The following is a 25,571-nucleotide window of genomic DNA, read 5'->3' as shown; positions in this document are numbered from 1 at the left end:
CACCTGAAGAATGGGTGAGAAAGAGGAGGATACAATCTATGGGGGGAGTGGCTAGCAGAGCGGACACTCCTAGTAGGCCGGACCAAACACTTAAGGTGCGGCTTACAGTGCTGATGGTGTTGGTCCCCTATGTGGGGGTTTATTCTGTCGGAGCACATGTTGACCTCCTGGACGAACAGCAGCAGTCGTTACACCAACCGACTCAAGGTGAGGAAAAATCAAGAAAGTCTCAGAGTCGCTGGATGTTTCCCTCCATTTTCCGCGCGATAAGGAAAAAGTAAAAAGAAGCGGCTGTTTGCAAAATGTCGCAAGGACCAGATGTAAATAGAGTACCCATTATTAATAATTGAGGAAGACTTGGACCCTACATACAATGTGGCTTTGGTGCTGAGAAACTATACTTAAATTGGCCAGAAAAAGATTTTGAAAAAGAAGATTGGGAACTAGCATCTAATGGATATTATGTCTCAAATTATGAATATAAAAGATGCCGACTTAACCGAGACCACGGGACAAAAACTACTTGCTGAACGAGTGCTTAGCGAGGAAAGTCTGCGGCGTTGGTACATAATAGGATGCCGAAGAATACCCCAATTGGTTCCAAGATGTCCAGATACCTACCCCTGGATATTAAATGTGGTTTACCTACAACTCAACGGCCTGAGATTCACATTGAGATGGGGGATTAATTACGTTGAGCCACTCCAAGGAGTCTATGTTGAAATATACCTTAACCAGTGCTTGATCTGGACGACAAGCCCCAACATGCGACGTCAACTGAACAGACGACTGCAAGACCCAAGATATCACGTTTTAGATAACCAGACATTAAATTTGAGAGTTATCGATCAACCTCGGGCCTGTGTGAGCTGCCTACCCCCGACCATACCAACAATTTTTGTAAATCGAGACTTCTTCTACCTGTACAAAAGAGGAGTCTGGAACTGTTGTCAAGCAAGGAAGATTCAGCTTCAAATCGAGCCCAAGGATCAAGAAGAGAAGCCTATAGTTCCCCTTTATCTAGCCTTATCACAAACCAGGTATTCTGGAAACCAGTTTTGGCAGCATTGGCAAGATCTATGGAACTATGTACCCCCACATCAGGTACAGAGGATCCCTGAGGGACCCCTCCCTAAACCTGACAGAATAATTGTTACGATGTGGAAGTGGGCATGGAAAGGAATGGATTCAGAACTTAAGCACCCATCTACCATCTACACTCATCTCTTTAAGAGACAACAACTATTCCCTATGGTGGTGCATCTTGGCAGAAAGAGAAGGAGACCGATGGCGGAGTGACAACTCACTCTGAATCATGCTGCGGACCTTCAAACTGGATGAAAATAATGTAAATAGTCTACGATCCGGGCCTGGAGGACTTACACCATACTTGGAATTACCCTAAAAGAAAATATGTTTAAGCTGGCCACAAAAGGATTACAAAGAAAAAGGATGGTTGCTGGGAACAGGAGGATACTTTGTAGATAATGACTCATATAAAATGACTGCTGACCTTGCAGAGCCTGGAATATACACTCCTCTGGAAGCTATCGTGGACAAAGTTGGACAACACTGGAATTGCCCTGGGGTCGGATGGAAGTTTTACTCAATTCCCCGGTGTCCAGACTCATATCCCTACATCTTGAATGTAGTGCATGTACAGACAAGGGGCTACAGGTTTAAAATAAGGTGGGGACCTAATTATGTTGATCCATTACAGGGAATGTATGTGGATATTTGGCTTGGATCTTTCCAGATTTGGACCAGTAGTCCCTATATGTTTAAAATACTTCAACTACAAGAGGCATGTTCAACTTTCTGTTTGATTGAGAACCAAACTTTGCCAATATGCACGACAGTACAGCACCTTGACATCGAGAAAGGCGGAAGTCTCCCACCTATTAGAAGTGGATGGCGAACCAGAGTACTAGTGGGGCTTTGGCAACCCCCAAAGGCTATACTGATACGACTTAGCATAAAGTCGGGAAGAGGACTATTCCGGAGATCGACTCCTCTGTACTCTGTGATGGCGCAGTATGTCTACAGTGGAACGGCATATTGGGACGGCTATGAGGATATCTTGCACCTACGTAGAGAATTGAATCCTGCCTCTTCACAGTGTTTCTACACACCCCAGGGACCACCGCCTGAAATGAAGGAGGTGACAGTCGTCACTTGGAAATGGACGTGGCGAGGACTAGATATTAGACTCCCATGGCCATCTCCCTTGTTAGTCACCCTTCTTCAGCAACGAGCAACAAGCGTCTCTGTTGGGAGCACGAGACAAAAAACAGCACCTAAGATCATCTATCTCCGAGATGGAAGAACCACGGGAAGGCAGCGTGATCACCACACAACCTCAAAGAATCAATGAAAGACCAAGAGAAGAGGAGTTTGGCATAGAAATGCCACTGCTGCAACGACCCCAAAAGCAAGAGCCGCTGCCACCAGTACCAAGTGAATTCTACTACGAAAATATTGGAAGAAAGCAGCAGCAACAAAGCCAGCCGTTGAAGAAAAAGTGCCTTCAATGTTTTAGTTGGATGGCCAGACTTACAGCATTATTAGTCGGCATTGCTGTACTTCTAGCTATCCTGTACCACTATGGTAGTACGCCTTAACCCATATCAGGGTCCAGTACGCAACAACTAAAACTTTCCAACAGACATGTTGGGGAGTTGAATCAAGAAACATCTACATGATATGGGACCAGAATTCTACAGAGAAATGGGCAAAGATGAAGAACCTAACCCAGCAGATGCTAAAGAATAAGTGGCTGCAATACTTGAACGACAGTGGGGAATTTCCAACCATCACCACCAATCACAACCTGACCACCGGAGCAGACATCCTTCAAAACCTACAAGTGAGGGATCAAGAGATTATCGTGGCAACCATCTTACGGTTAAAACAAAGAGAGCGAAGAGAAGTAGGCTGTACTTGGATAAGACCTGAACCTGGCGAGCCAGCCTGGTATTGCTCATGGGGATGCAGAGTGCCGAAGGTGGATACTACATCTACAATAGTCCCTCCGTTGAACGACCCTACCGGTATGGTAGCAGGGATACCATATTCCAAACCAACCGCCATCTCACCAGCAGCATTGGTGGGATCCACAAAGATATCACCAACACAGGGAAAAACCAAACCACTCCCTACATCGCCAACACAAGATACCCAGCAAGTATTAGAACCAAAAGTTAAAAGTATCGATAACGTGGCTAAAAAAAGATGGAAGAAGGTTCATGATTATTGTGTAAAAGAAAAAGTAGCAAAATTAGATAGATGTTATTGGAATCGACCTATTGGATGTAAATCTCAAAATTACATGGTGCTTACACCAGTTATCGATTTGATAGACAGGATTACTTGGAAACGGCAACAGGAGGCAAAACATGATGAATGGCTTAACGACACATTTCCGTGGGTCTGGAGCGTTCCACTGATACATTTTGAGGGGAATTTTCCAAAGGGATACACGTGGACTGGGCATAGTTTGCGGGGTCCACATAAAGCAAAATTCTATGTGCAAAAACTACCAAAGCCTGATGAGCTAAGGTCAGTACCTCAGGAAGATTTTAGCAAAATTGACCAATGCATGGCGACTAGAATCTATGGAAGCTTACATGAGACAGAATACCATAATAATTTGGCTGAAGGATCTGGTAAATCCCCCCGATGTCCCATAGACCAAATTAAGACAGGGAATTGGCTAAGATGGGTATATAACTGTACACAGTTGTTACAGATTCCAACCATTAAGGGGACCCTTCAAGCATGGCAGGAAGGAGTTAGACGTAGTAAGGACGTCACCTGGTGGGGAATGGAGAAATATGAAGTTGAAGACTGGGTATTCCTCTGTTTGGATCAAAGTAATAATTATTGGGTTAAATATCAATACATCGCCATGGTCTACTCCAGAGACAGAGCTACTTGGTCCAGTGTACTCTGGAGACCAAACCCTTATGTTACGCCACGGCCCTGGAAAATGATTTGTAATAGACGTAATACCACATGCACGATAAGCCTTGCCCGCCAAAATTGTAGAAATGTTCCTGGCTGGGAAGAATATTGTGATGCTTACTATGACGGCGAGTATGACAGTTACGGCCATCAAACAGTTTGGGAGAAGAACAGTGCTGGCGTATGGATAAGAGCTTTTCCACCCAATGTTGGATGTGCCAAGGCTGTCCTGGGACATGGAATGTCGAAAAGGAAGCAGGTCCTAGGCCACATAGTGCCATTTGTTGGTGATGCTTTGATAATGCTTGAGGAAGGATACGCCTTCAAGAAAAGTCTATGTGAAGGATGAGAAATTGTCAGTTATGAATGGTTGGGACCCAATCGGATTTACAATAATGGTACGTGTGAATCGCCTGCAGAACATTGGTTGAGATGTGGAAAAGGAAGAGGTCGGCATGAATGTTCTTGGTGGGAAAGAACGCAAATAATAGCTGGAGGAATCTTCACCACTTTCGCTGCAGAGACCGGAGAAGTCATTAAAGAAGGTCTCGAAGTGGTGACTGGTTGGATTGGACATTTGTTTGGATATCTTTGGCCCTATCTGTTAATCATAATAGGACTTATTATTGCTGCAGTGATTGGATATGTTTTGTTAAAAGGAAGTTTCGCAGCCGCCCTGCGCTTGTGTGGGAGGAGCACACAACGCAGTGATATGGAGCCCCTCCTCCATTAGGGGAGGAGCGATGGAGCCTACAAAGCCCAACGCCGAGACACGCCCTGTTCATTCTGACTTGGGGGAGTGAAGGAAGAAGAAGCATCTACATAACAGCATACAAACTTAAGGAGATAAGTAAAAAGAATAAGAGAGCACAATGTCCAACAATACTGGCGGCATAAATGACACCATCTTCAAAGTGAGTAGAGTGGAGTTTATTGCACTACTGTTAATATGGCTGCTATACTGCTGTGTCGGCCGTTGGGACTTACGACAACCACTGCGAATAGTAACGCTACTACATGGATGTGTCAGATTGGCGATCATCAATCTGCACTACGGTCAGAGTGACCTGGGGTTGTCTCTATTCAACACTCACGTCCTCGGTCGCTTTACTCTCCAGTTTGACTGTTGGGGAATATGGCAGTACACATCAATTACAATTTGGATGGTGATAGATATGACAGCAATCTTTTACGCCCCGGCAGTGATAGCTGACATTGTGTGCGAAGCTGTGATGGCCTTGACCCTGTTGGCGTACATAGCTACATTAACTGGAGCCGTACAACGTAAGAAACCTTGGCTCTACAAACTTGGACTTATCATAATTTGGGCCTTAGGATGGGGAATGTTATCAGCTTTATACTGGCTGTCCATGGTTAGTCAACTACTCCTGCTGTTATGGTTTACGACCTATGATGCTTGCTTCCCGCGTACAGCTCCTTCAGCTACAGCGGGAATGACAACGTCACCACAGTCCCACTCTCCTACGGTGATCATGAGGCGTCTCTGGCGTACATCTGAATAATCCCGACGAACACTTTTGCTTGCTTGCAATATAATAGTTAAAAGACTAATGTTTCCTCTTACACCATAGGGGGATGTAAGATGTATTCATTGTCAAGCCACCCTGGAACAAGCGCTCTACTTCTGGGAGATAACACAGACTCTGTGGTGCCCGACGTGTTATGGCAACAACTTCCCTGTTCAAGTGGCACGGGGAATAGTGGGACAGAAGGATACTTCTTTTCTGCCCCAGGTACCAACAGAAGCATACCTAAAAATTGAGGTCGAGGCAGACGTGATTTGGCATTCACTTTTGGTTGATCAAATACGAGCTGACACTATAGTGTCTCCAGAGGGATATATGTATTGCCCCGTGTTTACCAAAATGTGGATGTACCCTACGGGAATAAGATTCTCCACAGCTCATCTTGCCGATGGCCGGATCGTGGCTATTGGTCCTTCATTACCACCAATTCCACATTCATCTCCACAGCGCACTGCGGAAGTCGGGGTGCAAACCGAGGACATGAACTGGTGTTTGGAGGCCCTCACGCAGGTGTTCCTGGACGAACACCTTCAACAGCCCGAGCCTGAGGAGATTCTCGCTGAAGCTTCACTTCAACCGAAGGATACATCACCACGGCCATCTACACCAGTTACATCATGTTATACACCCGTCACCCCCACTTCACCATGTGCACCATCGTTCCCTGACGGATCATCATCTCAGGAATATGAGACAAATCCATCTCCATTGGGATTACCATCACAATCACCACTACTGGATGAGCAGCCTTCTGACGGCGACGGCAATCTACAGGTGGGCGGAGAGGAGTACGTGGTGCTGGATGAGTGTCGTTCAACTCCAGCTTCTCCTGTTCTGTCTCCGATGGTGGATGAAAAAGAAGTGCTCACCCTTCATCCTGTCGACGACGATGAGGATGTTTTCATGGAGGTATAGAGAGATCGGCGGAGCTTCAAGTCATGGAGGGGGTGTCAGGAAAGATGACTTTAAGCTTGCTTTCAGCTTGTTTTTATCTTGGAATATAATACGTGCCATGGAATTAATATACATGCTGTTGGATTAAACTGCACAGTTTTTGGTACCTTCCAGAAGTAAGTGAGGTCATACCGGACTTTTCCATTGCAAATGGGGAGGCCCACGGAATGAACTCAGTGGTGAAGACGATGGAATATGTCTAAGAATGATTCTAACATGACAAGTATGATCAAATGAAGTATTAATGTGTTAAAATTAAGAGTTGATTAGAAAAAGTATTAGAAAAAGTATGTTACAAATAAGTGAAATGAATGATTATATGAGTTGTTTTTCATAAAGAGTGCAGAGTCAGAGAAAAAGAGGAAGTGAAGAAGATGTCGCAAGCAGGGCAAGAAAAGCTGATGTTAAACAACTGATCAAATGATTAAGATGTTGGTAAAAATGAAATGAATAATAAGGAATGAAAATGTTTGTATATGATCATATGAATTGTTTTTATGTGAAAGAGAGTTGTAATGAAATGATTGATTTAAAAGAATGAATTCTCAGAAAAGCTGAAGTGTTAACAGAAAAGAGGAACTTGAGAAATAAGTTACTGGTAAGGGCTGCGGGGATTTCCAGTAAAGTGGAAGGAGAAGGGAGGAGGTTTTGAGTCAACAGCGTCCCCATGGTAACCAAGATCATCTGAGGACAACAAGAGTCAAGCACATATATAAACTGTGAAACACCAGAAAACAGGGTTATTCTTCCAGGGAGAGGTGCTGTTGACACTACTCCCGTGCTACGAGGAAATCACAAGACTTCACCATCTTGTGAGCATCAATTGGAATCATGGAGTGAGAGGATTGGAGCCATAAAGATCATTTGAGAGAGTTTTCAACTCCCACTCAGGCCGTCCAGTCACAGAGTAGCAGAACAACAGAGAGTAACCACTGGCCTTAAGTCTGAGTGGGGAATGTTCAACGATTTCTCTCTCAAGGAACATCACCGCATACCAGAATGGATTAGATCAACTTTTGGTTGATTGAAGACGGAATAAATTCTTATGTGGATTAACTTCCTGAAGGATTACAACATCACACAGGGATTGTGGTCAGCTAACGATTAATAGCTGATGAAGAAGAAATCAAGTTCATCGAGCTGGGGACCCTAACCTCAAAAACCTCCTTCCCTCACTCCTAGAAAAAATTGTTAAGAAGTCAATCCAGTCCCAGTCAAAGTAAGATCAGTCAGAATTATTGAATTAAAAACAAAAAACTCTGCCAATCATTATTCTAATTATACTTGAATTACTGTTGTGAAATTATCACCATATAATCTATGTTGATTATGTTATTGGCACTTGCAAAACCTGCAATAAATTTCCAAGCATGCAGTTAAAGTGTTAAGGCTCAGACATTGGATTATTGATGCTTCTTAAGGTGTAAAAGTTAAAGTTTATTGGGTGTACAACATCAAAAAGGCTCTAAAAGGTTAGTCTGGTTTTTTAATGAAAATAACACATCCTGGGGACTCGCTGTACGAGTCACTAAATTCAAAATCTAGCAACATTCCAAGAGCCCTGATCCATAAGAGGAGAACTGCCGTTAACGGGCGTGGCCGGTTCGTATCCTGGTTCCTGAGAAGGCTATTCGACCGGGGTGCGAGATCAGCTTCAGCGGGGTGGACATCCCGATGGAGGCAGTGAGCAGCTAGACGAATCTCCTCGCCACCAGCTTGAACAGCCTTTGTGCAGCCCTGCCGGGTAATACCCATGGAGACATGAAGGTTGGACCCCAGAGATGGAGAGTTGGTTTTGTACACAAACACACTCATCGGAGGGTGAGCGTGTGCCGTGTATCTGAAAAGCGGGATCTGACAGGGCACAAACACCTTTTCTGGTTTATACCGATCATAAAAATCTGGAGTATTTGCGATCGGCCAAACGCCTTAACACTCGTCAAGCTAGGTGGGCAATATTCTTTAGCAGATTCAATTTCATGTTGTCATACTGGCCTGGGACTAAAAACGGGAAACCCAATGCCTTGTCTCGTCAGGGGGAACCTGTCAACGCCCCAGCAGATCCTGAACCCATCCTGCCTGCTTCCTGTTTTGTTTACGCTCTCACATGGGAAATCGAGTCGAGAGTCCAGTTGGCAGCTGATGGGGTTCCGGGCCTTCCGCCTGTCCCGTTGATAGGCTTTTTGTTCCCGCCGCACTCAGGGGGGGAGGTAATCAAGTGGGGACACGACAGCCGCTTTGCTTGCCATCCGGGTATAAAAAAAACTCAGTCGGTACTTCAGCAGAGATTTTGGTGGCTGGGAATGGTGAAAGATGTAACCGAATATGTTAATGCTTGTCAAACCTGTGCTATGCATAAGACGCCCAATCGCCCTCCTGCAGGACTGTTAATGCCGTTGCCTGTTCCTACTCATCCATGGTCACACATTACTATGGATTTTGTAACTGGTCTTCCGCCCTCTAGAGGAAACACTGTGATTTTGTCTGTAGTTGATAGATTATCCAAAATGGCTCATTTTGTTCCCCTGCCCAAGTTAACTTCAGCCAAGGAAACCGCAGAGGTGATGCTTACGAGCATCTTTAAAATCCATGGTTTTCCCCAGGATATTGTGTCGGATCGGGGTCCTCAATTTGTATCACACTTCTGGAGGGAATTCTGCCGTCTCCTTGGGGTTTCAGCTAGTCTAACCTTGGGTTACCAGCCACAAGCCAATGGTCAAACCGAGTGGGTTAACCAAGATTTGGAAAGGGGACTCTGAATTTTAGCCTCCCAGCAGCCTGCCACCTGGTCCGTCCAACTGCCCTGGGTTGAACTAGCCCATAATCATTTGCCTTCAGCATCTACTGGTTACGCACCTTTTCATGTCATTTTTGGTCATCAACCTTCTCTGTTTCCTCCTCTAGATCTCGACTCTTCGGTTCCTTCTGCACTTCGTCTCATCCTCCGCTGCTGACGGACCTGGGAGCGGACCAAGAGGGTTTTAGTTCGAACCTCACAGGCCTATAAGTCTGCCACTGACCGTAGAAGGTCCCCTGCTCCTGCCTATGTTCCCGGCCAAAAAGTGTGGCTTTCTACCCGCCATCTGAATTTGAGAGGACTGTCTCGTAAACTGGCTCCTAGGTTCGTTGGTCCATTTCCTGTGTCCAGAATTATTAACCCCGTTTCTGTTTGTCTTCGTCTCCCCAGGTCACTCTGCATTCATCCGTCCTTTCATACCAGTCAGATTAAACCTGCTAGGTCCAGTCCTTTGTGCCCTCCTGCCGTTCCCCCTCCTTCCGCCTGGTTCGTGGATGGTGGCCCGGCGTTCGCGGTGCGGCGGCTCCTGGCCTCTCGCCGCTGTGGCCGTGGGTTCAGTATTTGGTGGATTGGGAGGGTTATGGCCCTGAGGAGCGGTCATGGATTCCCGCTTTGTTCTGGACCCCGCTCTGATTCGTGAGTTTCGCTCCTCTCATCCTAGTTCGCCTGGGCCATCCGGGGTCGGCCGTGGAGGGGGGGTACTGTCAGGGCTTGAGTTTTGTTCTTTTGTGTTATCAGGTTTTTGGTTTATTTATTCTTTTGTTGGGATTTTTCTGCTTGGGTCTGTGTGTCTCTGTTTCTCTTATTGGTTCTTGGTAATGGGTGTTTCTCTTTCTCTCTCTGGCCACGCCCTGCTTCTGGTGCTTTCCATGTGCACCTTTTGCTGATTGCCACCTGGGGTTTTATAAGCTCACTGGGTGGTATTGTTCTCTGCCAGTTTGTCGTGCCTTGTGCCTGCATTCCAGCTCTGTACCTGTGTTCTTGTTCCTGCCTGCCTCATAGTGTGTACCTGACCTCCTGCCTCTTGTTTTGACCACGCCATTTTGCCTGATGATTTCTGTACTGCTGCTTTTGTTGGACTACCTGCTCGTGTACCGACCTCTGCATTTTCCTTTAGTAAAGACCACTAACAAACAGAGCTGTCTGCCAGAGCTGTGCATTTGTGTCCTACCATCCCCATGCATCCTGCCTGTCAATTATAGAGCAAACATGGCACGGACAGGCCCTCCCACTGCAGTCTCAAACTGTGTGTCCTTGTGAACTGTTTTGAGAAATGTGCTGTTCACTCTCTATCATGCTGAAAACCAGCCATTACTGGTGCTAAAGCGGAAACAAAAGCCACCTCCCCAACTACCTCGTACAAGGTTGCTCGTTATGCTGGATACGAAAATGACAACTGCATCAGGTGAAAACCATCAGCGATGCTTTGTGGCTGTAACATAGGACCCGATATGTGCAGCAGGTCAGAATAATATCTTTGACTTGGGTGCGAAAATAAAAAGATTCAACAGGTGTATTGTCAATGACTGGTTGTGTTTTAGTTTGGTAATTTTAATGCAAAGTGTCACAATATTCAATATCAATATTACAGAAGTAGACATTTTGGTTTAATGTTTCTTATGGATGAGAACATTTGAATGTTTGTGTGCAGACCTGCTGCCAGTGAAACACAGTGCTGTTTGTCTTGATAAGCAAATTCACTGACACAGTGAGGGGCATCTTTCAGACGAGGGGAGAGAGGGGGCAGCGGACAGCAATGAGACACACCACACATCTGCACCGAACCAAGGGCCAGTTGTTTAACCAGGCTGGAACCATTCTGCACAAAGCTAAGTCCAGGGGACACAACAACAGACAGTCTTCAAAACATGGACAGCTACACAACAGGTGTGCATTATACTAAGGAATCTTACTGATGACAATAATTAAATAAATGAAATTAAATAAGTACTACACTTAAATACAATTAAAAACACAATTAAATAAATAAGAAAACAGATAAACCTGGACATCTGGTTGAAAACAGCCATCAGAGCAGTGGTGTAAGCTCCCTGCACGATAGTGTCAAAGTAGCAAGGCACCAGGTAATAAGGGACGTGCTTCAGATAGGTGAACATGGCCTGGAACCATCGGCCCACCTGGAACATCAGCATAATAACACTCAGACCTTTCCTTTTGTGATAGTCTGACGAGCATTCATGAATTGGTTGACCAATGAATATCCTAGTTATGACTTACCACATATGACTGTATATATATATATATATATATATATATATATATATATATATATATATATATATATATATATATATATATATATATATACACACACACATACACAGTATATTCCAAGAAACAAGGCATTAATATATTAATATCTTTCTGTTTTCACAAGAACCTGACCTATGTTGCCATTCATGTTGTAATTAGAGGACATGAATTTATAAATAATTAATATATTTATAAATACATAATAAATATATATAATAAATATAAATATATATAATAATTAATATAATTTATAAATAATTAAATAACAGCTGTGGCTATTGGATTCAGTGGGATGTCTACTGTCCATGTTCAGGCTCCATCATGCTATCATCACATCTCCACATGTAGGGAACAGAATCTATTCCATCAATCCAGCAGTCCAGGTGGAGCAAGTTAACAGAGTTTGACCATCCATTTCAGCTAGCACACTGGGACGGGCGCACTGATCAGTTTTGGAAAAACAAAAAATTTGGATGAATAAAACAGCAATATTTGCTGCATGCTGAGAGAAGAAACAAATCTTTAATTGGGAAAGTTTTCCCAAAGGAATCCAAGACAAATGAATAGCACAGAGGGCAAAAATCTTTGAGTTAACATTGGGCCTCATTCACATATATACAGTATGTACAGATATGTTCTTACTCTCTGCACAAATAAATTAAAATAAATAAATACTCAAATAAATAAATAAAACAAAACAAGAATTTCACAACAGCAGAAATTCAAATAATTTTGTCAGAGATGGAAGCTAGAAAAGGCCAGATACCCCCCCCCCCCCCCACACACTAATAAATAAGTAAATAAAAATTAAATAAAAAAAAATCACAGAGCCTAATAAAAATAATATCAAAATGACAAAGAGGTTAGCAGCGCTTAGTGGACAGTCATCAATAAGCGGGGTGTGTTCAAGAACTGTCACCCAGAGGTCATTTGTTTCATTACTGTTCAGGTGATATCTGCAGCTGCTTGTGTCTTCTGGTATTGACGAGTGTAATTCAGTCAGAACATAATTTTATTAAAATGAAAATAACATTACTGCTTGTAAAAATAAATTAAGTAGACTAAACAATATAATTTTATACAGTTATGCTCAAACGTTTACATACCCTGACAGAATTATTATTTTTATTGGCCATTTTTATGAATATGAATGATAGCACAAAAACTTATTTTTTTCCCACTCATGGTTAGTGGTTGGTTGAAGCCATTTATTGTCATAATGACAAAAGAAACTACCCAAATGACCCCGATCAAAAGTTTACATACCCCTGTTCTTAATACTGTGTATTACCCCCTTTTGGGCTCCTTCACACATAGCACGAATAAGTAGGAATCAGGGTGTTGTTGTGAAAGTGTCGTGACACGGACCCACAACAGGGGGCGCAAATGAACGGACAATAGATGAGCCAAAAATACAACACTTTACTGTTGTGAAGCATGCACAACGAAATACAGACAAATACATAATTTGGACAGAGTCAAATGTACTAAGGTGACGTGTGGGCAGGCTCGAGGATAGAAGATGTCTGTCCAGAGAAGAGCCGGATCCCACACGATTTCCACTGCCACTGAACCCAGAGAATACTGGAGCCGCCAAGTTCCGAGTCCCCAGGTGGCCACCGTCTCCGGCTGTCGGATCTGGTACTGCTGGCAGGAAGCAGAAACAGTTATGTGTGGGTGTGTGTACACCCAGCAAATAGAAGTAGCGACAGTTCCTTAATGGTGGGAAAGACACCTCCACCTCCAAAACGGGAACACAATAAACCAGTAACAGTAGCACCTACTGAATACGGCTGAGAATATACCTCCAAAGGCAAACAATATCTCGGCAGCGAGGTGGAGATGTCTTCCAGCTTATATGGAGTGGTTGATGAGTTGATGATTGGTGACAGCTGTCATAGTGGATGAGTGACAGCTGTCACCCCGGCTGTTCCTAAGAGGCGGCAGCGCCCTCTCGTACCTGAAGCCCGCACGTCAGGCAGGGCGCCCTCTGGTGGTGGTGGGCCAGCAGTACCTCCTCTTCAGCGGCCCACACAACAGGTGTGTCACAGTGAAACAGCCTGAATGAATGAACCACGAAAATACTGAGCCACACAAGCGGTCGGGCAGGTGTGAATGATCTGCAACACAAGTATGATCCGTCTGTTCCTCTGTAGATGACCCATGGTCACAGACGTCCAGTTATGAAATGACATGAATGAAGCAGTGCACTCTGATCATGTCACACATCTGCTGGCCCGGCGTGTCCATCCGGCCCCACGCGCGTGTCCAGCCCGACACACATGTCCTGTGGACGGCACACTGCAGGACAGACACCGCGTCATGTGGAACAGAGCTCACATGGGTGACATGACATCCAGATCACCTGCTGCGTGTTGTGATCTGATGGTCTGTTTCACCTGAGACAGCCTGTCAATGTGTGCGCCGTGCGCTCGCTCACTGAAGCCCGTCGCACCAGCAATATATGTTTTTATGTATGTCCACATGAGGACAGCAAGCAGACACATGCACATCACAGTGGACAGTTGTAAGTTCATGTCAGTCAAAACATGGTACATGTTCTCCAGCTGTGATGTCCAGGACCAGCGATCTCAACAGCTGCGTCTGTTGGCGGCCACACCCCCTGTCCGTCCAGCGCACACACCAACTTGTCACTCTCTGTTTCTGTGTTATGTAATCATTTGTTTTTATTTACATAATTGTGTATGTAGGTAGTGTAGTACTTATTAATATGTCTGTCCTGGCTGTGGTCTCTGTGTTTTTAATGTGATACGTCGTGCATACTGAGCCGCCATTTGTAGCTGTCAGTGAGTCTCTGGTCAGCAGATGGGAGGTTGCTCACTGTGCTGTGTGTGCTCAGACGTAGCTGTCCAGTCCCCATCTGTACATCCGTACCAGCAGTTTATACAAGTGCGCTACCGCCACCACCCCCACCCACCCCCACCAACCCCCCCCGGCATGCCACATGTGTTGCGGATGGGGGGAGCACATGAAACACATGCACGCCTCATGTGTTGCGGGGGGGGGCAACACATGCACAATACACATGCACAGCACATTTGTTGCAGGGGGAGCTGACACTCTAGCATGCCATGTGTGTTGCTTTTTTGCAATGCCACACTTTTGGGGTCACTTAGACAAATTTCACATCCAGCTCAAAAGTGATTGCCTGCTCACTATTTTCGTGTGAACAGCGCAAATGGTCACACTTTTCTAAGTGTCCAGCGAGCGGTGTTGGATGTTCATGTATGTCACCTGGAATTTGTCCGACACCTGCTGCGAGAGGGATTGAATGGGCTCTCACAAGGTACTCTCTGTCTTTTGGCCACTGATGCACACGAATAGTTGTAGCGAGAGGTGTACGAGGCGTTAGAGGCAGCTCTGATTTTTCACGAATGGCATGCAATTCCTGTTCCGTGCGCTAGTTGGCTTCTATCGTGTTATGTGTGACGGGGCCCTTAACATAAATGACAGCTTGAAGTCTTTTGTGGTAGTTTATGGATGAGGCTCTCTGATGGTAAAGCTGCCCCTGAATGTCTTGGACTTAAGTTACATCAATTACAAAGAAACACAAACAGTATGGCACTTTATGGTAAATCTGCACGGAGTAAAAGTTCTCAAAAACTGAGTGACCGTGCAAGAAGGAGAAGAGTGAGGAAAGCCACCCAGACAACCCAGAAGAAGTTATAGGCTTATGTGGCTGTGATTGGAGAAATTGTGCACAGTGCAAGCTTTGGATTCTGCATCACCACTCTTAGCTTCATAGTAGAGAGAACGGAGAAGGATATTCTTTCACCACAACAGATCAAATTTAGGTTTGCACCTCAGATGTACCTTCTGGCAATTTGTAACTAAACATTCAGGTCTTCTTTTTAAGAAAATTCTCCTCTACACCACTTCATCATGAAGCTGTATAACTTATCTACATTCTCATATACCCCATTTTAAACTAAGCCAACTAACTCAACTGGTATAGTTGAAAATCATGACAATAGATGATGATGAAAGTTGCCAAAAGTGCTGTATATTTCAGAGAAAACACCATTCTGCACACCTTGATATAAAATCTTTCATATGTGTATAATTTCAAATATTATATTATGACTAGTGCATTGCCCGTGGGGATCCATGGGCCCTAGATTGAGTCACGTTTATAAAATAGCTAGCTGACATTTTTTCAAGAGTGGTAATAAATTATGCAAAGTTTCTATAATGAGTTGGAATGGTGCGTGAGTCCACAATGTTTTAGAACCTTACACCTTAGTATGTTTTAATGTTAATGTATGTTAATGTATTCATAAATTATTTAGATTCTTGTTATGATACACACCATTATTATTATTATTATTATTATTATTATTATTATTACTACTGTTGTTGTTGTTATTATTATTATTATTATTATTACTACTGTTGTTGTTATCATTATTATTATTGTTATCAGCATTGCTATCATTTTATTATTGCTTCTATTTTGTCATTTGATTTTTAAATGGAGCACAATGGAAATAACTGTTTTCACTCTCTTATCTGATCCATGTATTTTTGTCTTTACTATTTTATTATGTACGTACATTGAACTTACTAAATAAAATCAAACACATACGTACACATACACGTACACAGATGCCACTTGGCTTATATAGATGATTTACCACCCCTGTTTGAATGGTGTGTGAGTCCAGAATGTAATTATCAATGTCCATTGTTCAGTGTTGTTAGCTAATATCCGTAGCTTCTCCAAAAAAATAATAGTCCTATCAACATTCCGTTTCTGCAGCATTCATCCTTGACCCAAAAATGGCAAATGTTAGCTCTCCATAGTTTCTCCGTGATCAAAGGCAGGTACACGTACACACACACACACACACACACACACACACACACACACACACACACACACACACACACACACACACACACACACACACACACACCACTTCACTTTTAATATACAGATCAATCAATCAATCAATCAATTTTTTTTATATAGCGCCAAATCACAACAAACAGTTGCCCCAAGGCGCTTGAACATCCGTTGTTCACTGTTTGCTAATTTCCCTAATTTCTCCAAAAATATTAGTCCTGTCAACTTCCCGTTTCATGGCATTCATCCATGACCCAAAATACATAAGCATACCAAATGGTAAATAGCAGCTCTCTCCAATTTCTCCGTGATCGAAGCTACTGCATATGCATGCATACACACGCACACAGAGGCCACTTGGCTATTAATATATAGATCATTATTATTATATAATTCCCAAACCAGCCATATTTTATCCCATTTTTAATTCATTTATTTCAAAGCACTTGCTGGAGCACTCTCTCTGCTGACTCCCATTTTCCTATTGGTTTTGTTTCCAATTAAAAAAAAAAAAAAAAATAGGATGCTTATACATAAATTACTAAATACATAAATTACTTTTATACAAGGGTTTGGTCAGTCTTGAATATACGTAATCATGCAACCACATGCATAAAGTGTACAGTTAAAGCTGTGGCAAAAATAAACCACATATGCAGACTCATCAGTGTGGAGAAATTAGCTGAAGATGCCAAGAAGCCAGAGGACAGAGAACCAGTGGACAGATGGGCTACATTCAGCTCCGGCACCCGTGATGGCGCTGTTCTATGATCTGTCTGTCAACAGTGCACGTAAGGCTGGAGGTGGCAGCATGAAGCAGTACTTACCTCTCTCACTGCCCCAGTCTTGCTCAGCAGTCTGTCGGTGATATAATCAACCATCCAGTCTCCCTGCCTCAGGTTGTCACAAAATGGATGACCAAGATCATTCTTAGGACGAATCTCAGACATCACAGACATCAACCCTAAGGACAAGCACAAATTTTTCATGAAGTCTTTCCAGCAAAATAGCAATACCCTCGGCCGTATGAGCATTGTCTCCTTTATAATTTGTAGTTGTTTAATTGGTATGCCAGTGCAATGTGTTTTGTCTTATGTGCAATCAATCAAGCCCCTGTCACATGATAAGGACCAGAATGCAAATAAGAGTTTATGCTTTGTTGTGTTATCACTGTATCATTGATACATTCACCTCTATGTGGTTGTATTGATGTTGCAGAATAAACAACACGGAGCACTTGACCTCTGTCTTTTGGATACAACTTATGGACTATGAACAAATCCTGAACAGTGAACTTTATTTCTTATGAAGAGAACTTTATTTCCTGACACTCAGATATCTCAGCTTGCTGCCCAGCTCACACAGCTAGCCACACAATGCAAAGATTCTTCCGCCAACACAGCCGCAGTAGATTCTTCTACTCCACAAATAGTTCCTTCTTCCACAAGCGTAGTTTTGGCTCCAGAACCATTCATTTGTCATCCAGAACCATTCGCGGGCTGTGTTGAAACCTGTGCCACCTCTATGATGCAGTGTTCACTAGTGTTTTCTCAGCGACCCTCGCAGTATGCCTCCGACAGCAGCCAAATCGCTTATGTGACAAATCTGCTGCACGGTGACGCTAGTGCTTGGGCCACTGCTCTCTGGAGCAGCAAATCTACAGTTTTTGAGAATTTCTTTGAGTTCTCTTGTGAGTTCTGTCTTGTATTTGACCATCCCACCAAAACTTATACTGCAGCTCAACGCTTATTATCTCTTCGTCAGGAACACCGGAGCGCGGCCGAGTTTGCAGTCGACTTCCGCATCCTCAACGCGGAGGTGGGTTGGGACTCAGCTCCTCTTCAGAATATTTTTGTTAGGGGCCTCTTGGATCCTCTCAAAGATGAATTAGCCATCCGGCATGATCCTGAGGATCTCGACAAATTAATTTCCATGGTAATCCCTTTCAATTCACATTTGAGAGAAAACGCTGAGAGAAAAGCTGTGGGTCAGATAGGTCTGGTTCCACTCGGACTCCGCCCGCACTCATCCGGGGCCATCTGTTTATGGTGCGGGTGGGGAGCTGTTGACCCTGACTGGGGATGTTGTCGGGCGGTGGAAGGAATACTTCGAGGATCTCCTCAATCCCATCGTCACATCTTCCGAAGTGGAAGCAGAGACTGGGGATTCAGAGGCGGACTCATCCATTACCCAGGCCGAAGTCACCGAGGTGGTTAGAAAGCTCCTCGCTGGCAAGGCTCCTGGGGTGGATGAAATCTGTCCTGAGTACCTTAAGTCTCTGGATTTGTGGGACGGTCTTGGCTGACACGCCTCTGCAACATCGCGTGGCAATCGGGGACAGTGCCTCTGGATTGGCAGACTGGGGTGGTGGTCCCTCTGTTTAAGAAGGGGGACCGGAGGGTGTGTTCCAACTATAGGGGGATCACACTCCTCAGCCTCCCCGGTAAGGTCTATTCCAGAGTACTGGAGAGGAGAATTCAACCGATGGTTGAACCTCGGATTCAGGAGGAGCAGTATAGTTTTCGTCCTGGTCGCGGCACACTGTACCAGCTCTACTCCCCCATCGGGTGCTCGAGTGTTCATGGGAGTTCGCCCACCAGTCCACATGTGTTTTGTGGATCTGGAGAAGGCGTTTGACCATGTCCCTTGGGGCACCCTGTGGGGAGTGCTCCGGGAGTACGGGGTCCGGGGTCCTTTGCTAAGGGCTATCCGGTCCCTGTACGAACGCAGCAGGAGCTTGGTTCGCATTGCCGGTAGTAAGTCAAACCTGTTTCCAGTGCACATTGGCCTCCGCCAGGGCTTCCCTTTGTCACCGGTTCTGTTCATTATTTTTATGGACAGAAGTTCTAGGCGCAGCCAGGGTGTAGAGGGGGTCTGGTTTGGGAACCACAGAATCTCGTCTCTGCTGTTTGCGGATGATGTGGTTCTGTTGGCTTCATCAAATCAGGACCTTCAGCGTGCACTGGGGCGGTTTGCAGCTGAGTGTGAAGCGTCCGGGATGAAAATCAGCACCTCCAAATCCGAGGCCATGGTTCTCGACTGGAAAAAGGTGCTTTGCCCTCTTCAGGTCGGTGGAGTGTCCTTGCCTCAAGTGGAGGACTTTAAGTATCTCGGGATCTTGTTCATGAGTGAGGGACGGATGGAGTGTGAGATCGATAGACGGATCGGTGCAGCATCTGCAGTGATGCGGTTGCTGTATCGGACCGTCATGGTGAAGAGAGAGCTGAGTAGGGGGGCAAAGCTCTCGATTTACCAATCGATCTATGTTCCGATCCTCACCTATGTTCATTTGGCTCATGACCGAAAGAACGAGATCGCGAGTATAAACGGCTGAGATGAGTTTCCTCCGCAGGGTGGCTGGGCGCTCCCTTAGAGATAGGGTGAGGAGCTCGGTCACTTGGGAGGAGCTCGGAGTCAAGCCGCTGCTCCTCCACGTCGAAAGGAGTCAGTTGAGGTGGCTTTTCTTTCCGGATGCCCCTGGGACGCCTCGCTGGAGAGGTGTTCTGGACACGTCCCATTGGGAGGAGGCCCCGGGAAAGACCCAGGACACGCTGGAGGGACTACATCTCTCGGCTTGCTTGGGAATGCCTTGGGGTTCCCCCGGAGGAGCTGGGGGAGGTGTGTGTGGATCGGGAGGTCTGGGCAGCTTTGCTTGAGCTGCTGCCCCCGTGACCCGACTCCAGATAAAGCGGAAGAAAATGGATGGATGGATGGATTTAAGAAACGCCTACCACCTGGTCCGAGTGCGGGAGGGGAATGAGTGCAAAATGGCATTCAACATTCCTATCAGCCATTTTAAATACCTGGTGATGCCACTGCAACATTCCAGGCCCTCGTTAACAATGTCCGTCAGGACTTCCTAAACCAGTTCATGTTCATCTATATAGATGACATATTTATCTTCTCACCTGATTCCAAGTCACATGTCCACCATGTGCGCCTAGTACTCCAGTGACTCCTTCAGAGCCACCTCTTTGTGAAGGCCAAAAAATGTGAATTTAATTGGGTGACCGTGTCCTTCCTCGGGTTTATCATTTTGCCAAATCGCATTGAACCAGATCCGGCCAAGGAAAACACGGTCACTGAGTGACCCGTGCTGTCAACTTGCAAACAGCTACAGCAATTCTTGGGGTTTCGCAACTTCTATAGATGGTTCATCCATGGGAAAAGCCAAGTCGCAGCTCCACTCACCGCTTTAACATCCCCAAAAGTCTTGTTTCACTGGACACCAGCAGCTGACAATACCATTCCATACACTTACATATCAATTCTCCACAGCACCAATTCTGACTCAACCTGACCCTGAGAAACAATTTTTTGTTGAAGTCGATGCATCAGAGTTAGAGGTAGGTGCAGTGTTGACCCAGAGAACTGTGTAGGACAATCATATACATCCCTGTGCCTTCTTCTCTCAGCACTTAATGCCGTCTGAGAGGAACTACAATGTTGGCAACCAGGAATTGTTAGCTGTTAAAGAAGCCTTGACTGTGGCTACATCAGCTGGTGGGAGCTGCAGTCCTGTTTATCATTTGGACTGACCATAAGAACTTGGAATACATCAGAACAGCTAAGCGCTTAAATCCCTGACAGGCCAGGTGGGCGTTGTTTTTTGCCCGGTTCAAATTCACTACTACATTCCGTTCAGGCAAAAGAAATGGAAACCCAGATGCTCTGTCCTGAATGTTTGCGTCCCTGACCTCAAATACACCAGTAGGTCACGGCTCCATTCTTCCACAGTCCCCTGTAGTGGAGGCTCTGCCCTGGGAAGTGGATAAAACTGTACAAGATGTCCTGTCTCGCCAACCTGATCCTGACAGGGGACCTCCTGGCCACATCTTTGTGCTCCTGAGGCTCGTTCGGCCGTTATTCAGTTCTGTCACACCTCCAAGTTGGCATGCCACCCTGGTATCCACTTGACTGTTGATTTCATCCACCACTGCTATTGGTGGCCATCTTGTCAATCTGATGTATGAAGTTTCGTCCAAACCTGTAGAGTCTGTGCCTGGGGCAAGTCCCTTCACTGGCCCCCTGCCAGTATGCTACAACCACTTCCACTTCCAGGCCGTCTGTGGTCCCGTATTGGACTCGATTTTTTGACTGGACTCCTGGGTTCCCTAGGCTAGACTGTGGTCCTCACTGAGGTGGACCGTTTTTCTAAGGCTGTTCACTTTTGTGTCGCTGGAGAAACTGCCTTCAGCCCAGGAGAGTGCTGACCTCCTGGTTCACCACATCCTCCAGCTGCATGGCATTCCCCAAGACATCATGTCCGACAGAGGACCACAATTCACATCTCAGCAGGGGAAATGCTTCTGTGATTCCCTGGGGTCTCGGTCAGTTTATCATAAGCTCCTGGGTGAAGAGGAACTTTATCTGGGACCCTTCACTCCTAAAGAAGTTCTACTGGCATCACCTGAATAAGCTGGGGAAGGCGCCAGGGGGCTCCCGTTAATGGGGAGAAATGTCGGGATTTCCCTCAGAGTGTGGTTTTTGTGAAAGTGTAGTGACACGGACCCACAACAGGGGGCGCAAATGAACGGACAATAGAAGGAGTTAAATGTGAACACTTTACTGTTGTGAATGCCACAACCACACACAGCAGATTATAGAATAAATACAAAGACAATGGATAAAGGTGTCGTGTGGGCAGGCTCGACGATAGGAGACGTCCGTCTAGAGAAGAACCGGAACCACACGATTTCCTCCGCCACCGAACCCGAAGGATACTGGAGCCGCCAGGTCCCGAGTCCCTCAGGTGGCCACCATCTCCGTGTGTCGGATCTGGTACTGCTGGCGAAGAGCAAAGACGGTCAAGTGTGGGTGTGTGTACACCCAGCAACAACAACGGTGGGAATTCCACCTCCACCTCTAACACACACTCGTGCAGCGTCTGTCTATTCACTTATCTGGTGGAAAGCAGAGCGAAGCAGTCGGGGCCCACGCCGGTCCTCCGGGGAGACAGCTGCAACAATGTATCTACTGGAATCAATATTGGAATATTCAGGCTGAGAGTATTACCTCCGTAGAAGAACGATATCTCGGCAACGTGGTGGAGGTGTCATCCTGCTTTTATCCGGGGTGAAGTGCAGATGATCGGTGACAGCTGTCATAGTTGATGAGTGACAGCTGTCACCTCGGCTGTTCCTGTGAGGCGGCAGCGCCCTCTTGTGCCTGAAGCCCGCACTTCAGGCAGGGCACCCTCTGGTGGTGGGCCAGCAGTACCTCCTCTTCTGGCGGCCCACACAACACTGGTTTTAACTCTGATTGTTTTACCAGTGTCATGTGTTAGTTACTCCACTAGATGGTGCCCTCATTTTTGTTTCACACCTGGATCAGATGAGTGACTGATTATTGATAGACTATTTAAACCCTGACTTTCTGTTCATGTATTGCCAGATACTTGTGTGCCGTGTTTGTCTGTTGCCTTGTTTTGCCTCGTCAGCTTCCAGAGCCACCTTCAATGATCCAGGCAGGCTCCAAGAGGATCAAATCCGAATGCTGCCCTGTGACCTTGAATGCGTCTTCCAGCCGTGCGATTAAGATGCTGAATCATCCTGCAGCACAAGCTCAGGTAACCTGGCCTCCCCTCTAATTCCCGTATTAGAGCAAACTGTCTTTTTCCGATGTTCCAGACGATTCCGGTACAGCTCCCAAGCAGACCTGGATCCAGCTCTGACGACCTGCACAGCAACGTCACTTTGGAACTCCTTGTCTCTTGGCGCAGATCGCGTCTCGACTACATGCCAGTTAAGTTCCTCCTTGTCTCAGTGAGATCCTGTTCTCACTCGTTCCTGTTTGTGACTGTGCTATGATAAAGAACTGTTCCAAGAACTCTTCCTAAGAACTGTATGAATTCTGATATCAAACAATTGAGAACCCAAGTCCTACTTAATTGGAACGACGTTACAACACGCAGCACTTGACCTCTGTCCTTTGGATACAATTTATGAACTATGAACAATTCCTGAACAGTGAACTTCATTTCTTAAGAAGAGAACTTTATTTCCTGACCTCTGAAACAACCTGTGTTAAACCTTTTATGAAGCGTGACTGTTTTGAGGCTCCAGCATTACGAGCACATTCACTCACCCTGTGTGTCTTTATTCCACATAGTTGCTGGTCTCGGAGGCAAGCGTTTTTTTTTTTTTTTTTAATGGAAGTCTGAAGTCAGTGCACAGCATCACTGGACTACACGTCACAATTTGGACTTTAGCAGCAGTGGAACACCAAAATGTAAGTCCCTTTTCTGTTGTTTATAAATTAATAAAATGTCAGAGGACAAGGATCTATGTTAGCCATTATATAAAACAAATAATGAATGTATTTACATTCTTTCATTGGACCGAATATTTAATTCGGTGAAATATTCGTACCATTGAACTCATAAACGTTCATTATTTGTATAATCAAGTACTGCCACATGGTGACATTTGGAAATGCCCCATTTGAGTGTTAAGTTTGTCTCATATAAATACAATCTGTGGTTTTTGCTGTTATTACTGAAGGTTATGCAAGTATTCGTCTCTTTAAATATTTTGAGATATTTATTTTTATCACTACAACGTAATATAAAATAATTATGACACTAAACAAGTTGATCTTGTGTTGCTTTAATATACAGTGTGTGTACCCTGCAAGCCAGCATAGTTGAGCGGTAACCATGAAGGAATGTTGTAGCATCCTCCCCCATCCTCTTTCTCCTCAGCATCACAGCGAAACAGCAGCATGTTCAAGTCGACCAGAGTCAGTGTAGACATAATACTGAACAACATAACAGGAAGACATTATGTTGCGAGAGCATAAATGTGTCCATTCTCTGAACATGTATGAGCAGAATACATTATTTCACAAAGGTGCTTAACAACAGCCTCATTTATGAACCAGCAACATTCTACACTTACTAGCTAGAGAATGCATGTAGTGGCTTTGCCTTCTTAGTGAGGGACTTTGCTGTTTGATGTCACACAAACCATCTACAGCTCAACACCTCAAAGACAAAGGAGCTGGTCATTGACTTTGGGAAGTCAAGACCAAACCGTGACCAGTTCTGATCAAGGGATTTGAGGTGGAGGCCGTGGAGTCCTACAAGTACCTTGGGCTGTGGTGGCTGGACTAGACAACCCACACCAACCACCTGTACAGGAAGGAACGGAGCAGGTTGTACTTTCTGAGGACGTTGGGGTCGTTAAACATCTGCAAGAAATTCCTGTGGATATTCTACCAGTCTGTAGTAGCCATCATCCTCTTGTACACTGTGGTGTGCTGGGGGTGGGGGGGAGCACCACATCCAAGATGGACACATCCAGGCTGGACAAACTGATCAGGCAGACTGGTTGGCATGAAGCTGGACTCTCTGGTGATGGTGGCAGTGAAGAGAACACTGGACAAACTGCTGGACATTATGGACGATGCCAGTCACCCTCTGCACAATGTCATCAGCAACCAGAGGAGCCTCTTTAGCCACAGGCTGCTCCTTCCCAAGTGCAGGACTAACAGACTTAAAAACTCCTTTGTCCCTCAGGCCATCAGACTGTTACTCCTCACTCGGGGGGAGGAGGAGTAACAGGAAGACAGAGGGCGGGAAGGAGAGGAACAGTTGTAACCAGTAAGCCGGTAGTTCTGGTATTTATATTTCTATTTATTTTTGGCAAATTCTTTCTTACTTATACTTTTGATACTCTGTGGGATCTTACTCTGTGTGCTACTGTCCAATGCTGCTAGAACCTCAATTTTTCTGAGGGAGTCTTCCCAAGGGCTTAATAAACTTCTATCTAATCTTTCAAAAAATCCTGTGTTATAGTTATTGTTATTGCATACATACGTCATTAATGGCATGCTGAGAACAGTGGAAGTGCTGTCTTCAGCTGTTTTGAGGCTGCCAGTTTGGTACTGAGGGCTAAATTGTACCAGGTGGTGTCTTAGAGCCCCAACTTGCTCCTGGGATGTTGGTTCCAGATTCACCCTACAAGGGAAACACAATAACTGATTTAAATGGCTGCATGAAAATTCAGACAATGACAAGGCCTAAACTATAAGCTAGTTACATGATTGAGTCCATCAGTGAGTTTTAGTTCATAAATTCAATGAATGTTAAAATTTGACATATTGGTCATAGTGTTAAAGATTTTATATATATATATATATATATATATATATATATATATATATATAT

The 25,571-nt window shown here is 45.0% G+C and overlaps 1 protein-coding gene across 2 annotated transcripts in view; it reads right to left on the bottom strand.

Moving 5' to 3' along the window:
• LOC117512550 (glycogen debranching enzyme-like) overlaps positions 1-25,571 on the bottom strand; it is a 279,336-nt gene that overhangs the window by 90,967 nt on the left and 162,798 nt on the right. For both annotated transcript variants that reach the window (XR_004561327.1, XM_034172666.1), the window contains exons 19-23: positions 25,221-25,361; positions 24,030-24,160; positions 17,230-17,366; positions 11,266-11,399; positions 10,915-11,090 (exon numbers count right to left, since the gene is read on the bottom strand). Coding sequence is in view for 1 of the 2 variants with exons in the window: in XM_034172666.1 (XP_034028557.1) it covers positions 10,915-11,090; positions 11,266-11,399; positions 17,230-17,366; positions 24,030-24,160; positions 25,221-25,361 (719 nt within the window). In the remaining variant the exon portion in view is untranslated. The remainder of the gene's footprint in view (positions 1-10,914; positions 11,091-11,265; positions 11,400-17,229; positions 17,367-24,029; positions 24,161-25,220; positions 25,362-25,571) is intronic.

This window comes from Thalassophryne amazonica, chromosome 1 (assembly GCF_902500255.1).
Source record: "Thalassophryne amazonica chromosome 1, fThaAma1.1, whole genome shotgun sequence".
Taxonomy (NCBI): Eukaryota; Metazoa; Chordata; class Actinopteri; order Batrachoidiformes; family Batrachoididae; genus Thalassophryne; species Thalassophryne amazonica.
Note: the sequence above shows the minus strand (reverse complement) of the source record. Positions and strands in the feature narration are given on the sequence as shown.